The following is an 18,746-nucleotide window of genomic DNA, read 5'->3' as shown; positions in this document are numbered from 1 at the left end:
AAATACTAATTTTTTCATATTTTATCAAATACTTTGATTTAGAAAAATTAAAAGATTGAAAAATTTTAGATAAATTCTCTGAAAGTTTAACTAGAAAAAAGTTAAAAACATTACTAAAAATATTTATTATTATTTCTATAGGTATCTTAGATATTCCAGTGTATAAAAGCAAAATACAGTCTCTCCATGTATTGTTCACTTTATATTCTGAATTTAAGAATTCACAGGTAATATATTTGTATTTAAATCAATGTTAGCACAAAACTAATATTTATTTTAATATTTTACAGCACTTTAAAACCCTTGCCATGGAAAATAAATTAGATAATTCATTATTATCTGAGAGAACAAATGAAATGCAAGGCAATATAACCAATCAATTTCAGTTATGAAGGACACATTTGTTTCTGTTACATAAAATAATAGATTCAGTTCCCAGCAAAACAAAAAGGCCACACAATCATCTAGTCAGCATGTGATAAAAAACAAACACAAATTTGTTTTATTATACACAATTTTATTTTTTATATATGAAGTGTAAGTTATTGTTTATTAATAAAGTGCTTCTTAGATTTTCTCGTGTTATTTTTCTATGAATAATAATTCAGTTCATTTTATTACTTTGATTCATGTGATATTATTGTCATTAATAACCATTGATTATAATAGCATTATATTAAAAGTAAAGCCATAATTTATTATTTAAATCTAATGCATTCCTGAAAAATACCATATTACATATAAGACGAGCTTTTAATTCATTCATCACAGCTTCAAATTCCTGGGTTGTCCTATACGTGCGAGCAAAAGATTCTTTGAGTTTTTGCAAATAATTTTTGTGAACAGTGTATTTGCATTTTTTACTAGATGTTCTTACTCTCTTGTATTTAAAAACATAAGTATTTTATCTGGGTCATTTGAATCATTCTTGTATATTATTGGGAGTAAAGATGAATAGCAATAGGAAAAGCAAAGCTTTTGAATTAAATTCCAGATTGAAATTCCAAAATCACACAGGAGCACGATATAAGTTTTAATCCATTCTCACGTGAAAACAGATGCTTATTCGGAAATCATAACTCGGAGAAATTCATAAGTGTAATCGACGGAGAGTGGATTCAACTGTTAAGAATTGGCAAAAAAAGATTCCCAATTGTCCAGCTTTACATGAACAAATTATGTAAAAGATTTTTCCTTAAAGTTTAAAATGCCAGTAACTTTTGCAGGACAATGTGTGCATTTGATATTTTATTGTGGTTAAACGAAATAAAATTAGAATTGTATTAATAAATCTAATTTTCTTTATTTTGATCTTTAAAGTCGCACCTCGTCCTATATGTGAGGTTGTCTCATATTCGAGTAAATATGGTATATTCAAATGTCAGAAAATTTTTTCCACTATTTCTTAAGGGAAAAATTCATTTCCGATCCATCCAAATAACCTGAACCAATTTTTCCAAACGACACTGAAACACTATAGAACTTATTTATATATCAAACCATACTTTTTAGCATGATGTTTAATTAGTAGGTAATTGGAGTTTGTAATGCTAAACACTTAATGAGGTCTTTAAAAGATAAGTTTGAATATCATCATCTATTAGAAATTGTATAGAAACTGCATTTTCTTTAATATTCAGCAGACTGCAATGAAAATGTAATGATACTGTACATTTTATATTATTATACTATTGAAAAAACCAAAGTAATCATTTGTGATTTAAGTTAATAAATTTATACTGAAATTTAGCAGTCACTAAACTGCATAACCAAATACAGACAATGGGGAGTTGTTCCCACCTCCCATTTTTAATAATATGACTCAAATTTTTCACAAATGACTTCAAATAAATTTATAATACTGAGATTATTTGATTGAATATCATGAATATCAAAGAACATTTTTTTTGTAGCAGGACTTTAGATCTAATCCTGGTGTACTATTTTAAGTTCTATATTATTAAAAAGCAATCATTCAAATAAGATTTGTCTTTATTTTTTTGTCAGAAATTATATATTGGATATTTTTTTTTGTCAGCAGAAGTTGTCATTTTATTCATCATTGACATCATACACAGTAAGTAAAACAGTAAGCTGAAATTATCATAAAACCAATCCCTCAAATTATGAGCATAATCCATTCTCCAACACAAAAATTTATAACAAGTACCTTACTGGAACCAAAGACAGAAACAATAATGTCTCAGATATTTTATATTTGTTTGATTTTTGAAACTTTGGAAATTCTTACCTTTATTACTGTATAAAATATTCCATTACAGATGAGATATTTTTTTGGATACTCAAAAGCAGTTAGAAAAAGCTTTCTGAAAATTATAACAGTCAACTTTTCAACAATTAGCATTAAAAAAATCTTTAAAATTAGATAGAATTCAAGAAAATAAAGATGACATCAAAAGAAATGCACAGAGATTCACAAAAGTAACTTTTATTACTATTGTTCATTGCTTTATAAAAAAATGTGTCCAATTTATCCAAAATTTGAAATAAAAATTGTCATTCAGCATTTTGAAAACTAAATTATATATAATTTAATTTAAAATGTATAATACACTCTGTATTGTAGCTTCACATTTTTAAAATTTAAATTATTTTAAAAAATAAAAGAATTAAAACATAAAAACATAATTTTTAAAAATTTTTCTTAAATATCTTAGAATGCATCATCAAACTGACCATCTTCAATCATTAATTCAATTATTTCTCTTTCAAGAGGTGGTGGATGAATATCTGATGGTAAAAACTGATCTTGTGGATTTTTGGGCGTTGTCATCTCTACAATAATAATAAAATTTCTTATGTGAATAATAGTTTGTTTTAATAATAGTAAATGATTTATAATATTTATAGAAAGTCTCATTTAAAAAAATTTACTAAACAAAATTTAATTTTTATCTTAAATACTTAGACATTATTATTATTATTATTATTATTATTTTTTTGAATGATTACACAGATGAAATCAAGTTTCGTTTAAAATAAATTGTATAATTATAGTATTTATTTACTTAAATATATTTTACTTCAGAACAACATGAAATCTTGAACATTTTCAAACAAGTTCATTCTTGATTAAAAAAAACTTCTAAAATTGAATACTAAAAAATTAAAGATAAACAATTGTCATAGCAGAATATTTCTGAAGCACTGATAACTGAATTATAATGTTTAGAAGTTAGTTATTTAAAGTTCTAAAACACTTTTATGCTCCAATTCTAGAGTTATTTTCATGGATAAAAAAAAAAATTTCTGTATACCTGACATTTCACACAGTAATTTTTCAGCTCATTCTATAAAATTTAGAAGCTTTCAGCAATGATAAAGTTTTTTTTTACATTCCAACACTTCCAGGAATGTCACAGCAATTCAGCATTATTGGTCAGTGTCTTCTTCAATTACTTTCATTGTAATCTTGCCAGATGTGGTATGCCACATTGTGTTCATCCACATCAATATGTAGTTGTTGCATTGATTGTTATTTTTATTGCTGACAAAGATATACAGTATAATGACAATAAATCTCTATCATTCCTCATAGTTCTGTAGAGTCAAACATGTTTTTTTCAATTTCATGACCTATCTCCTGTTTTTTCCCAAGATTTTAAGTATTATCTTCATGTAATACAACAGAATTTTCACTATTTTTCTCTAACTTTTACTTAATTTTAAAATTTAAGAAGAAAGAAAATGTTTTTCTAAAAAGCTTTGTTTTGATCTCATAAGTTTTTGTTATATTTGAAATATAAGCTGGTTCCCACCTCCCATATGCATCAGATTTTCTCTAATCAAAACAGATATCATAATTCTTCTTGACAACAACAGGGAAATAATATAGAGAAATATTAATTTCTTAAAAGTTGTCTGTAATGATAAATTAAACATGGCAGAAACTTCTGGATTTTACTTATAGAATGAGCTGGAAAACTTACATATTAAATAAAAAAGATAAAGAAATTTAGTTTGGTCCATATAACATTGCTTTCCAAAGAATGAATTAATTCAAAATTTAAAATTTTCTAAAAACAGACATTCAAGTTTAACATCAGTAATTAACCCTCTCCCCTGCAGGGGGGATTTTGGATAATCCCTTTGTGTACCCAATTTCAATTTTCAACTCCTAACCATTTAGGCTCTGTACATATTATTATTATCATTATCAACATCTCGATTATATATATAAATGGGAGGTTCCATTTTAATTGATATCTGGAGAAATTTACATCCTATGAAAAAAAAATGTTCTAGACATGCTTTGTACCATACTGAGGATAACACAAGTCGATGTGCTATTGGATTCTCTGTAGATAACTTCAATTTTTCAAACACCCACTTTTTATTACATGTTCAAATTCTAGGTAAAAAAAATAAAAAGATTTTAGCTAAAAGAGGTGACCAAAAGTGCAATCATGAAAATTGTGAAAGTTACAAGGATTTGAAGTTAAGGGGTGATGCTTAGCCTCCTTGTCTCATACAGCCTAATACCTTATTTTTGAAATTTAGTATTAGATGGGAACAAAATTTAGAAAAATTTTTTTTTATAATAAAGAGCATGCATGTTTCTCAAAGATGACATTCAAAGGTAACTGATGGCTTTTTCAACTTTTTTCATGGTGAAAAAAGTTCCTATGTGTTTTAATTAAGTAACAAACTATCATGTTAATGTGTAAAATGCTTAAAACATTGCCACCTGAACACAAAAACAATTAATATCATTGTTAACAAACAGATGCAGCAAGATGTGGGCTGCATACTGTTGGCACTCAGTGTACTTTCTGAAACACTTGGTGATTTTCATATCTTTTAACTATACAGTCGAACCCCCTAAAACATGGTAGATACGTTCCACTTTATAAGAATTTCGCATTGTAGGAATCCTTAAATACATGAGCCAATCACAGCCCAGCATGTGTGCAGTTTACGGACTACGGCTGTTTGAAAGGTTTTTTCAATATAATTAATCGATTCTAGACTAATTTGACTCAACATTTCCAAAATACGTATATTTTTTTTGGAAATAATCCGTATAAACTATGCTATAAACAAAAAATTGTAGGATTACTTACCGAGTGTGCACCCTTCGACGACATCATTGCTTAAGTTTGTTTTTGTCGCGGAGCAGCACACCAAACAGCAAGCACGTTTTTGATAAGTTATTTTTCTGCGAAAAATTCGCTGAACTTTGGAGACATCATTAATACAAATAATTTTTATGGTGATTGAATAAGAAATGTTTTTTTCACAAGAAATGTATAAAATTACAGTACCTAATTTGTATACTGTACAGACGATAATAAACTCAACTTACCCGCCTAAACTCTCCGTAGCGTGTAAGTAGTTCGGCTGCTCGTCTACTATTGGTCCAGATTCAAACAATCCTGTTGTGACATGAGTCAGCGATGACGTTTTACTGCATTTTACGAGTCTCTTTTAGCATCTTTATACGAATACGGTCGCAATTTTTTTGCCGCGATATATGAATCCACGTTATAGGGGGGGGTCGACTGTATTTGGAATTAACTTAAGATGTTTTTCAATAGAACAATTTAAAAAATGATAAATGAGTTTCTCAAACAAATATAAATTTTCACAGTCTAAATAGTGACCAAAAAAATGTTTTATTAAGAGATATATGCATTTTTTGGAATTTGAATATTAGAATCCAAAACATATTCAATGGGAAATGTTAAGAGAGATGTTCTGCAGGATACACTTATAATTAAATTTCTAAATATATGATTCACATATATCAGTACTTAAGAAACAGATTGATATAGTAATAGTTTGTTTATCTTCAAACTGGTTAATAGTAATATTTCATTTTAGAATTTTTTCCTGATGAGGAACTTCTCATTTCATAATGATTGAGATTTTAGTATTTATTTATACTGTTTTGATGTAAAATATATTTAATTTTAGTTTTGAATTAAAGAATTGATTATTGGAGCATTTAAAATCTTGTCCTAAGAAAACATAAATTTTAATGCTGGCTCTCCATTTAGCCCAGTTACATCACCATTATCAGATGGTTCATAGAGTGACTCAATCATTGCCCTATACACTTTGCATGAAATGGAAGGTGATTTGCAATAAATTGTGGAAATTTTTTAAAATGGCGGCAAAAATTTCAACTTAAAATAATTTTTTATACTTTTCAATTTAATTTCTTTAATCTAATATTTGCTATTTTTTTGCACCTTTTCAAAATTTCCACACCATGCTCTATGTAGTGCTAAGGATGATGGATAAAAATTAGTGTTGTAACGAATAGTATATTCGGCCTCAGGCCGAATACCGAATATTCGGCCAGGAGCGTGGCCGAATAGCCGAATATTCGGCCAAACTATTCGGCTTGATTAACGCACGTACGAAAATTGGCGCGCAAACCGCATTATGGCAAGGATCCTGCTCTCTGTTGGCCCGCTGTCACTACGCTTCGCCAATCGCGTTAATTCTTGGCAGTTGTAGCGGACAGACAAGAGTGTCATGGAAGTATGTGATAAATGATGATATCAAATGTGGATAACAATGAAATGACCTATACGTGTAAATAATGGAAAAAGAACAGAGAAGGACCGCAAATTAAAAATGTGAAAATAAATATGAAATTGAGTCGATAACATAATCGAACAAGTCGAGGAAGCTTATTGGCACGAAATTCACGGCCGTCAATGCCAAACAATTGTCATAGTCTTCGGAAAGCTAAATGCTTGTAATGTAAGTCACTTAGCGTGCACGGGCAAAAGCCTGGGGCCGTTCGGGCTATCAAGCTGTTTCGAATCTGTAAAATCATAACGACGTCCTATCTGTCTCTTTTTTCCGTTATCACCAGGCTGAAGTCACGTAATTGTAAAATGGGAACTCTAGGACTGAAAAGTGACGAATTGAAAGTATCGTGAGCGCGTATTATGATGTATGCACAGGTATACATGGATTAGAGCGATAGAGGAAAGAGAAAGGGAAGAGCAAAGATGAGCGCTTAAAAAGAAGGATAGGCAGGGTCAGATCCTCAGATGTGCTAGGATTCTCCAACGATAGACGTGTACGTGTGCTGATTAGGGATTGCAATTGCTGGATCCCTCATCCAGCAATCCAGCTAAATCCAGCGCATTTTTCGGCCTGCTGGATCCAGCACTGCGGATCCGCAAATACTCAATTAACTTTCTAAATAATGGTGCAAAAGTCTACGTTGTCAGCGTTGCCGCTTTGCTAAGTGCGCTATCGCTCGGCTGTGAGAGCGACGTTGCCATTCAATGCAGCACGTGCTACACTCCCTCTCCACACCACACCACCCGTCCTTTTACCTCTGCTGATCTAATTGACAGTTGACTTTTCGCTCTCGCTAAATAAAGTGTCTTCGCGCTAAATAAAATAAGTAACATCCTCTCCTAGTCCTGGTGCATAATTATAATTTACGGTCGGTTGTGACGTCAATGAATCACGTGACGGATCGCCGCTTCAGCTGCAAGACACCGGCACTTTTTCGACTTTTTTTCCTGAATAAACTCGGTGTGCAATAAAAACGTTATTTATTTCATTTTTCGCAGCTCAAAGAAATTAGAGAATTTGAATTTTTTAAAATTTTTTGAAAAATTTTGGAAAAATTGCAACTTAAAAAAATGCCAGGGGGGTGTCTGTGACACGCTACATGATCTTAAATGAAAATTGATTTATTTACCAGAAAAATGGCTCTAACGATTTGGATCAAACCTGGTTAGTTTAGTGAATCGCGTAAATACATATATAGTGGAACCAGCAGCAATGGCAGAGGAGATTATGGAGGTGGAAAGCGATGATCCAGATAACCCGTATTCCCTGAATTTCACCTTGGAACAAGAATTGGAGATCCAACTAAAGCGTGAGAAAGAAAACTTCATGAAACGGAAAGAAACTAGTACTGAGAAGGATTATGATAAGTTATTAAAAAAGGAAATGGCTGTTTATGAAAATGAGGGAGTCAGAGGTGAAAACTTATCTTTGATTTATAATTATTTGATGACCCTGAAACCAACTAGCGTAGAGGCTGAAAGGGCCTTCTCTGCAGCGGGATATATATGCAGTGCATTAAGAAGTAGGTTGGGAGACAACACCATTAATACTATTTGTTTTTTGAGATCCTACTTCCAGAAAAGTCAAAAAAATAACATGATAACATGTTAAATGACAAAGAAATATTTGATAACAAAAACATATTTGATGAAAAAAAAATAATATGAAATAAAAAAATAACACGAAAAAATAAGTGATTGATTTAATTTTATTTAATCCTTTAAAATACTTTATTCAAGACAAGACTGATATTTTATAACTTCTTCTCTAATTCTATTAAGTAAGAGTATTTAACTTTTATTCTATAAGTGGTTAAATTACTTATAAATAACTACAGACTGATATGTAGAGCCTATATAAGAAAACTAGTAAGACTGATAGCCACTTAGCCACTGATTATCCATCCTTACATTATTATAATATAATATATTAAAGTAAATTAATTAGTAGAATTACCTTTGCTGTTATTTAACTTATTACATTATAATTATAATTTAACTAAACATTTATAGTTAATTATCTCTATCTCAAGTGTTAAATCGAACCAAAGTTAAGTTTACTACCTAAATGTGTAAGACGTTTTACTGATTTAAAGTGAACAGTCTAAATCAGGGGTCGGCAACCTTTTGAGTTGGAAGAGCCAAAAATTACAATTTACAAAATTTCAAAGTTTTTAAAGAGCCACAAATTTTTTTCTTGCCAATAATAAATAGTACTCGCATAAATAAAGTTTTCTGATAAAAAAAACTAATCTATTTATTCAGAATAGTCTTGCGTCGAAAGCGAATTAAACCTCATAGAAACATCCGACGATGGCGTCATTCGAGAGCTTCCGACTGACTGACGACAGTGACGACACGTGTCACGGGGGAGTGGTGCGATGAAAAGTGAGTACAAGTGACTGAGAGATAGAATCGGTGCCGAATCCTCGTTAATCGATTCAGAACGATTTTTAAATGTTTTTTTTTGATAAAATAAATAATATTTGCGTATGGAACTAAAGAGCCGCAGCTTCACATCCAAAGAGCCGCAGGTTGCCGACCCCTGGTCTAAATAATAAAAGGTTTTTAAGTATTTAAAAAAATGTTTTATTTCTTTAAAAAAACCATAAAATGCTAAATAGATAGATAGATAACACTTTATTGCACCAAAAATACATCTGCGGATCTGCGCTGGATCCAGCTGGAATGATATTGATCCAGCAAAAATCCAGCTGGATTGAAAACACTGCTGGATTGCAATCCCTTGTGCTGATATTTGTAATTATAAATTGTGAATACATGTGACTAATATTATTTTCTTTTTTATTTTGTGCATGTTATAAGTTATAAATAAATATAAACAAACAACACTAACTCGATAACATTAAATCTAGATACCAAAATGATTAATTTACTGTGTTTTTGTTATTTATTTATCCTCTTTTTAAGTATTCGGTATTCGGCCGAATAGTGATTAAATATTCGGTATTCGGCCAAATAGGCCGAATACCAAATAGTAACCGAATATTCATTACATCACTAATAAAAATATAATGTAATGTACATTTGAAATTATGGATGCTGCATGTTGATTGGCTGCAACATTTAAGTGCTATGCAAAAATATACATTGTCACAGTCACCAAAGTATTCAAAGGCAATTCTACTGTGCATGAACAGTGACAAAGGCAATTGAATTGCCTCAAAATCGCACAAAGTGGAGAGCCAGCATAACCATTCTATTTAGTTTGAGATCATTAAGTATGTATGCAGAATTCATAAAATGATATAATTTGTAAAATTTTACAAAATTGCCAATTAAAATATTACAAATATATTAAAAAAAAAATACTTGCAAGTTATTTAAATCAAGTTTGATATAGTAATTATTTAACAATATATAATGTTGATTGAGTTGACACAATTTACAATTATTAATAAATAATTTTGTATAGTTTAGTATGTGTTTATTTGCTAATTAAAGTTTTATAATGTAATAATTCTAAGATTTGGAATAGACAGAAATAGAAGCTGAAATCATTATAAAAATATTTAGTATTAATTTTATATATTTTATATCTCATATCTGATTATAATTTATTACTTAAAACTTATATGAATTGTGTCTTATTGTCTTCTTTTCTAAAAATTTAAACATTTTTCTTGTTTATTATTATGGATATTATTAGTTTTATTCTAAAATTTCTAAAAATTTTAAATACATTAGAATAAAAAATAAAAAATTTTGTACTTGAAAAAATCTCACTAAAAGGTTACAAAATATATGAATGTTTTATAAATTTTAGAGTTTTCAATATTTTCATCTACAATAAAAATGTTATGATTTTCCAATTAAAATGTACTTCAAACTTTAATTCAATTTTAAACAATTTTATTATGTAATTTTAATATTAAAAATATTTAACTTGTAATTATCAGCTTTTTAATGGACTTTTCAAATTATGTGATGCACGTAAATGGAAGTGTTGTTTGCCCAAGATTATTCTTCAAAGCAAAAACACACAAATCTGTATGGCCCTTAAGACCATTGGTTAACAAATGCTCCCACCCTACATACTTCCTTGAGACAGCACTAGCAAAACACATTACAGCTTTAGTTCCACCCTCCAATCTTGTAACCACAGCTGTATTGGATGCTAAATCTAACATATTAGCTAAATTTAACTTGTACAATTTCAAACAATGTTTGTTTATTTAAATTATTTTGAAATGTTTTTTAACAAATGAAAACTTTAACATTGTCATAAATTATTAAATTGAAAATTAATTTTACCTGAAAATTTTAAAGGTATATTTTCATCCCATTTTTCATCATCATCTAAATAGTAATTCATTTCAAAGTAGTTATTTTCATTCATATTATTTATTTGTTGATCAAAATTTTCTGAAAATATCAATTTAGAACAAAATCATTATACAGTATATAAGTTTAAAAGCAAAAAAGGTTAAATAAATAAAATATAAAAGTTTATGATGTTTAAAATTAAAAAATTACTATATATTTAATAAAGTTCTTATATACATAAAGGAATATTCTCAAAACTCAATTTTTTATTTAGAAAAAAATCGAGTTTTGAGTTGAATTATCTAGTTTTTTACAGTTACTCTGTAACAAAGTATAAAACATTTTTAAATATTTTAAAGCCATGAAAAATGGACAATAGAAATTAATTTTATCAAATGATTTTTTTTGTTACTAACACAAAACTAGCAGAAAGTGCAAATTTACAATAGCTCAAAACTAGTTTATTCCACTGTAAAATGTACAGAAGTGTAAATTTGGCATATGAAAACAAGTTAATTGTACAAAAGACTGAATTATTCAAAAATTAAGGACCAACTGTATGCACACAATATATGTATTTATACTGGAATTTTCAAAACTGTGCCAGTAATTTTTAATAATTCAAACATAAATTATTTATTGTATTTATTCAGACACTTGGCAAATCTCATCATTAAGTTAAATTTTATTCATATGTGTTCATCTTTTTTGTACGCGTTTCGGGCATTCCTTGCCCCTCTTCAGCCAACTTTTAGATTACAGATTATTCAAAGTTAAAACCATAAAATTCCTTTGCCCATTTTACTTGTCATCCATTAAATTACAAATTTTTGTATGGTTTGAACCTTTAAAACACTTGAATTCTTATTATCTTGCAGTTTTTCTCTGTAATTGTTGTTTTGTTGACCCTTATGCATCTTCTGATGATTATTGCTGTTTCAGTTTTGGAATTCTTATTCTGGTATTTTCGAAACTGTGCCAGTAATTTTTAGTAATTCAAACACAAATTTGTAATTTAATGGATGACAAGTAAAATGGGCAAAGGAATTTTATGGTTTTAACTTTCAATAATCTGTAATCTAAAAGTTGGCTGAAGAGAGGCAAGGAATGCCCGAAACGTGTACAAATGAGATAAACATGTATGAATAAAATTTAATGATGAGATTTGCCAAGTGTCTGGATAAATACAATATATAATTTGTGTTTGAATTACTATATGTATTTATATTAAATTATGCAATTAAATTATAATTGCATAGAAAAATATTGGTATAACCAAATAACATACTTATACTACTAATTATTATTATAATATTCATATATAAATATAATTAATAGAATATATTTAATACAAATAACTTAACTTAAACAAAATACAATGTTTTAGAATATGACTTAATTCTTGTAAAAATACAAAAAAATAACTTTAACTTGTAATATCATTTGGCATACATCACATGCAGATGATATAACATATTAAAATTTAATAAGAAAATAAAATTAGACTAGAAAAAGAGAAAATGATAGTACATTTGACAGGAAAAAAAAATGATAACAGCATGTTAAATTTACAAAACATATTGATATGCAGACTACTAATGGAACAGAATACTTTTAAATCCAAAAATGAAATTACGTCTTTGATCTCAAAAGTAATTTTAAAAATGAATAAAACAATAAAATTATACTTAAGAAAAAATTCTACCATCATGTTNTATTCAGACACTTGGCAAATCTCATCATTAAATTTTATTCAGTTGATACGTGTTTTGGGCATTCCTTGACCCTCTTCAGTCAACTTGCAGTTTTTCTCTGTAATTGTTGTTTTGTTGACCCTTTTGTTGATCCTTATGCATCTTCTGATAATTATTGCCGTTTCAGTTTTGGAATTCTTATTCTGGTATTTTTGAAACCATGCCAGTAATTTTTAGTAATTCAAACACAAATGATTTATTGTATTTATTCAGACACTTGGCAAATCTCATCATTAAATTTTATTCAGTTGATTGCAGTTTTTCTCTGTAATTGTTGTTTTGTTGACCCTTATGCATCTTCTGATGATTATTGCTGTTTCAGTTTTGGAATTCTTATTCTGGTATTTTCGAAACTGTGCCAGTAATTTTTAGTAATTCAAACACAAATTTGTAATTTAATGGATGACAAGTAAAATGGGCAAAGGAATTTTATGGTTTTAACTTTCAATAATCTGTAATCTAAAAGTTGGCTGAAGAGAGGCAAGGAATGCCCGAAACGTGTACAAATGAGATAAACATGTATGAATAAAATTTAATGATGAGATTTGCCAAGTGTCTGGATAAATACAATATATAATTTGTGTTTGAATTACTATATGTATTTATATTAAATTATGCAATTAAATTATAATTGCATAGAAAAATATTGGTATAACCAAATAACATACTTATACTACTAATTATTATTATAATATTCATATATAAATATAATTAATAGAATATATTTAATACAAATAACTTAACTTAAACAAAATACAATGTTTTAGAATATGACTTAATTCTTGTAAAAATACAAAAAAATAACTTTAACTTGTAATATCATTTGGCATACATCACATGCAGATGATATAACATATTAAAATTTAATAAGAAAATAAAATTAGACTAGAAAAAGAGAAAATGATAGTACATTTGACAGGAAAAAAAAATGATAACAGCATGTTAAATTTACAAAACATATTGATATGCAGACTACTAATGGAACAGAATACTTTTAAATCCAAAAATGAAATTACGTCTTTGATCTCAAAAGTAATTTTAAAAATGAATAAAACAATAAAATTATACTTAAGAAAAAATTCTACCATCATGTTATACAAAAATTGTCAGATAATGCCAACATTAAAAAGAAAAACAGATTAAATATCAAGTATATGAGTCTTTTTGTGCTCATTTCTTATATTAATTTCAATTAAAATACTAGGCATATATATACCTTTTTGTACCATGTGAAAACATTTTTAAAGAAATTTTTTTAATAAAATTACTTATATTAATAAAAATTGACTTTGAATAAAGTTTGACTAACCTAGATATGCTCAATAATGTGCTTTACATTTGGAATAAACAATTTGATGATATTTTTAATGAATATTAATTGAGATTAAAATTTTTATTTACATAACATATTCAACTGTAATTATTTTATATAAATTGAAATGAACTAAACTTCTTTATACAATTATTTTTATTATATCCCTGTTAATGTTTCTTTATTCTAATTTCTATGAATATAAAATTTTGTATATTATGAATGAGAAATTATTTCTTCAAATAAAAAAAATGCGTACAGATAATTTTAAATTAATATAAGAAAAAGAACAAAAAATTCTGCTTTATATGAAAATATAGTTTTTGAATATGTAAAATCAAAAACTAGATAATCAATAACTAAGAAAATTTATATGTATTATTGCAATTAGATAGATAGTTTTTAATTTTTAATCCTACAACTGATTAATAATAATAATAAATATTTTATATTCATTATTATAGTATATCTACTCACCTTATATACCAATGCATAATGCTATGCCAGACCTCTTAAGGACATATCCCGAGATATCTCGGGCAAGTTACATAGCATTACATAAAACGAAAAAAGGAAAATTTTTTTTTTGAATTTTTCGAATGTTTTTTAAGTCTCCAAATTTTTTCAAAATTTTAATTTACCTTTAATGACGCATGCTTCATGCTTAATTGCTTTTTAATAGCTTTTTAATGGGAATTTGATATCAAATTTCATTCATCGTTCTAAAGTTGTAGTGCATGGATTTTCCTTTGGTAAAGTTATTTAAAGCTAGTTTCTGATGTCAAAAACGACCTCCGATAGTTTTTTAATTTCTTTAATTAATAGATTTTATATATACGTTTAATTAAATTGGGGGGAGTCGGAAATCGCAACAAAAATTTTAATTTTTTAAAAATATTTAAAAATATACGGCCAGCTAGTATTCACCCTACTTTAAACTCATCGCCTCCCGAGACTTCTATGAGAATGTCCCGGGAAATCCAACTCCAGCTGTGTTCAAGGTCATCCAGCTGTGTAAACAATGACTCATCAGCGTCAGATTTCAAAGAAAGGTGAGACAAAGGAAAATAAAATTTGAAACTTTTTCTTCAAAATTAATGCATTTCTTTCGGTTTTTTTTCAGTTTTAAGTATTTTTTATGTTTAATTACATTAATATCAAAAATGTATGTGTACACAAGGAGTTAAGAATTTCCTATGTGACATGTATTTAGTATGGGTTGGGTATATATATATACCCAACCCATATATATATATACCTTGGATTATAGAATACTTCTATTGGATTATATAAATACTTCTATAATCCAAGGTATATATATATATATCCAACCCATACTAAATACATGTCACATAGGAAATATATATATATACCTTGGATTATACAAGTATTTATTATGGGGTATATATATATATATATATACCCCATACTAAATACTTCTATAATCCAAGGTATGTACTGTTATGAAGTTCTAATGTTTCTGGACTTTTATATAGTGTATGTGGTATGATGCTTGTGCAAGAAAGGATTGCTGAAATAAGTACTTTATCCATTCTTCACAAATGCTTTTTGTGAGAGAGTTCTGAGTATTTAATAATTTTTGAAGGGTATGTATTTTCTATGTTGTGAGTGCTTAGTACAGTTATGTTTATGATGTATGTGATCTTGTTTCATTTGTTAATGAATGTGATGTCATGTCTGTTATGATAGATTGTTTTGTCTGTAATAGCTTATTCTGTACATCAGTTATAGTACATCTTGTGTGTGTGTTTTTTTTTAATTATTGTCTGAGGCATGTATTTGTAGTATGGTGCAATAGTTTGTATTTGTGTGCAAGTTTTGATTTATTAGGTTTTCTGCTATTTGATTTTGTTTTGTTATGGTGTAATTAGTCTGTTTATGCTAAAAAATGCAACGTGATATAATGCGTTGTATAGTCTCATGCATGATGTGACATTTCCTCATTTCCTACAAGTGTCATCTGTGTTTTAAGATGCTTTCTACAATTTTTGTATTTATGACCAACTTGGTCTTATATGGCAATCATGAACTCTTCTGTCTCACCAAAAAGCCATGAGTCAATCAGCAGTTTGATGTAGTTCTGTCAACATGATTCTGGCTGAGACTAATAGGATGCCTATCATGGATCTCCTTCTGAGTCCAAGACTGTCTGATGAAGTCTGTGCATTTTGTGCACTGTGTTAGATTGAAGTCAGTATTATAAGTTTAATGGTGTATCATTTTTGTCTACTTGAGTTATAGTTTTGTGTAATTATGTTGTTTTCTGTATTTGTTTTGTAGTCAGACTTAAAATATCTGAGAGACATCATCCTCCTCCTTTACATGAAAGAGTTCAAAGGACTTTCTACAGGGGACTTAGGGAGTGTTATTTATGTTTTATTAATGTTGCATATGTTTACTTTTGGGGTTGTTCTAATTTTGTGTATGCCCATTATTATTATTTACATATAAATTAAAAATATATTATTTTTTTTCAGTTTACCAAAATTTAGATCTTTATCCCATAGTTCTTCTGTTTCTGCAATTAACTGATGACTATGATTAATTAAAAATCCATCCCGATGTTGTCTCCACAATGATGCACCTTCTTTTAAGGCACATTTTATCCTATTTAATTCTTCTTGTGTAAACTGTAATTCATTTTCCTAAAAAAAATATATTTATTATTCCTTACAGAACAGTACAAGAGTGTTTATTTCAAAATTTTCCAAAAATATATTTTAAATTAAAGTGTGTTTAGTATCAGCAGTTCTCAGGACTTTTTCATCAGTTATACTATAAATAATAAATCTAAGACTACAATTAAATTTATATACAACCAATTGATGAGATGATAAATAAAATGGTAAGTCATCATATGACACATCAGAAATTAATTTCACAAAATAAAAATAATAATAAAATTATAATCATTAGATTTTAACTACATAATGAATATTATATATAAATATAAGTATAAATATAAAAAAGGAAAAAAAAATAGAACTAATAATAACTTACGAAGAATAATCCACCAATCATGGGACACCATACTTGATGACGTGTATAAACAGCAAAAGGTATAAGTGATAAACTCGCATGTTCATTGATGATGTAAGTTCATGGTGAATGCAATTATTGTAATGTAAGTTGAAATCTGTTGGTTTTAATTCTAGTTCTTCCTTAAAATTTAATATTTTAATGTAATTTAATTTTATACAAAAAAATTATTTTAAGTAATTTGGAAATTGTAAAATTTGAAGATATAAATCTTTTGTACAAGCGATTAGGATACGTCTTTACTGTAAGTTTTTTAAAAAAGTATTTTATTGTCGTGAAAATTTTTTTTATACAAATTGTCTTATTTGTTTATTTAATTATTTTTAACTGTTTTTGGTAATGCTGCTGATGAGGGGTTTGTTAACCCAAAACAGATATATGTATATGTGTTCAGAAAAAATTACTACTACAGGTGAATTTCAATAAAAGTCTTATTTTTCTGATCTAACTGTCAATTTTTGTATCAATTATTAAACACCAGTGTAACATCCTATTAATAAGCTATGTCCGAGTAGACAGTTAGAAATAAAACAATAATTGAAGTTTATTGTTAGCACTTATTATTCTAATCACTGTAAATGAAATTTTCTAAATGTATTTTAAGTGTATGTTTTGAGTTTTGCTAATTTTAATAAAATTAAATTGTGATAACAATAGCTGTGATTACAATAAATAAAATCTACTATATAAAATGTTTGTAAATTGATAAAATGAAACAACTTAGATACTAAAGTTTTTATAATAAATTCTAAAATATTATTTCAGTGTTAAAATAAAACAAAGCCATTTTATAATATCAAGGTTCAAACTATTACAACTCAATACATTTCATTCATCCTTAATATTTACATTTCAATTATCATGTATCAATAATGTTATTAGTTTGTCATAAAAAAAAACTCTGTATCAATTTAAAAACAAGGAAAAAATACTATTATTATTACAGATTTATTTTGAATTTAATTATTTTATAATAATATACTTACTTCAACAACATTTTTGTTATGTTTACCATTTGTAGAGCTATCAAATTTGTCACTATTCTCAGTTTCTTTATCTGAAGAACTACTCAGTGAGTCCTCATATATAATTTCGGAATTACCCTGAAAAATAATTAACTATTAAAAATTTGTAACATTTGAAAAAGTATTTTTTTTTGTTTAAGAGTACTAACATAAGATTTCAAATTCAAGCATATAATATTGCTTTTTTTTTTATGGACTTATCATACAGTAACTTAGGAGACAATATGGCTGAATTTAGACTTTATTAACAAAAGATAAATCTAAAAACTGTCTATTGGCATTACCGGTAAACATTTAATTGATGAATACTTTAGACAGTATATAACCATCTTCTTCAGGTAATATGGAGAATAGAACATTAGAAATATAGAAAAAGAACACATTTTCAAATTGCTCTTCACACACGAGCATGGAACATAAAAATTACAGATATAAAAATATAAAACTGTACATTATTACAAAATAAATATGATATATGATGGCTATGGTTAATAAAATTAACAATAATATGCATAGAAATAATTGATAACAATATAAAAGAAAATTCAAACAAAATACAAACACTGGAGTGCCATTGATGTTGCTTTGTTTTTGTCACGTGATCTATGATTTAGAAAGTTGAACAGCAAAACTCTGGTATATCAAGTGTGGGAGAATTGCATGGCAACATTGATATAATGAACAAAGATTTCCATATGAATAAGATTCTTCCCACAGTGTTTCACCAATGACACTTACCACC

General features: G+C 27.6%; 2 protein-coding genes across 2 annotated transcripts in view; one reads left to right on the top strand and one right to left on the bottom strand.

The window, feature by feature from the left end:
• Window positions 1-574, top strand: part of LOC111625416 (intraflagellar transport protein 46 homolog) — a 52,163-nt gene extending 51,589 nt beyond the window's left edge. The window contains exons 10-11 of the mRNA XM_023368558.1: window positions 142-227; window positions 291-574. Of these exons, the coding sequence (XP_023224326.1) occupies window positions 142-227; window positions 291-392 (188 nt within the window). The 3' untranslated portion in view covers window positions 393-574. The remainder of the gene's footprint in view (window positions 1-141; window positions 228-290) is intronic.
• Window positions 575-2,565: 1,991 nt separating this feature from the next.
• The window catches only part of LOC111625414 (leucine-rich repeat protein soc-2-like), a 41,786-nt gene continuing 25,605 nt past the window's right edge, over window positions 2,566-18,746 (bottom strand). Inside the window, exons 6-9 of the mRNA XM_023368557.1 lie at window positions 17,966-18,082; window positions 16,423-16,585; window positions 10,842-10,952; window positions 2,566-2,796 (exon numbers count right to left, since the gene is read on the bottom strand). Of these exons, the coding sequence (XP_023224325.1) occupies window positions 2,675-2,796; window positions 10,842-10,952; window positions 16,423-16,585; window positions 17,966-18,082 (513 nt within the window). The 3' untranslated portion in view covers window positions 2,566-2,674. The remainder of the gene's footprint in view (window positions 2,797-10,841; window positions 10,953-16,422; window positions 16,586-17,965; window positions 18,083-18,746) is intronic.

The sequence above is a fragment of the Centruroides sculpturatus genome, unplaced genomic scaffold (assembly GCF_000671375.1).
Source record: "Centruroides sculpturatus isolate CEXI.00-Female unplaced genomic scaffold, Cexi_2.0 scaffold420, whole genome shotgun sequence".
NCBI classification, from domain to species: Eukaryota; Metazoa; Arthropoda; class Arachnida; order Scorpiones; family Buthidae; genus Centruroides; species Centruroides sculpturatus.
The sequence above is the reverse complement of the archived record's forward strand: the minus strand, read 5'-3'. Positions and strand labels throughout refer to the sequence as shown.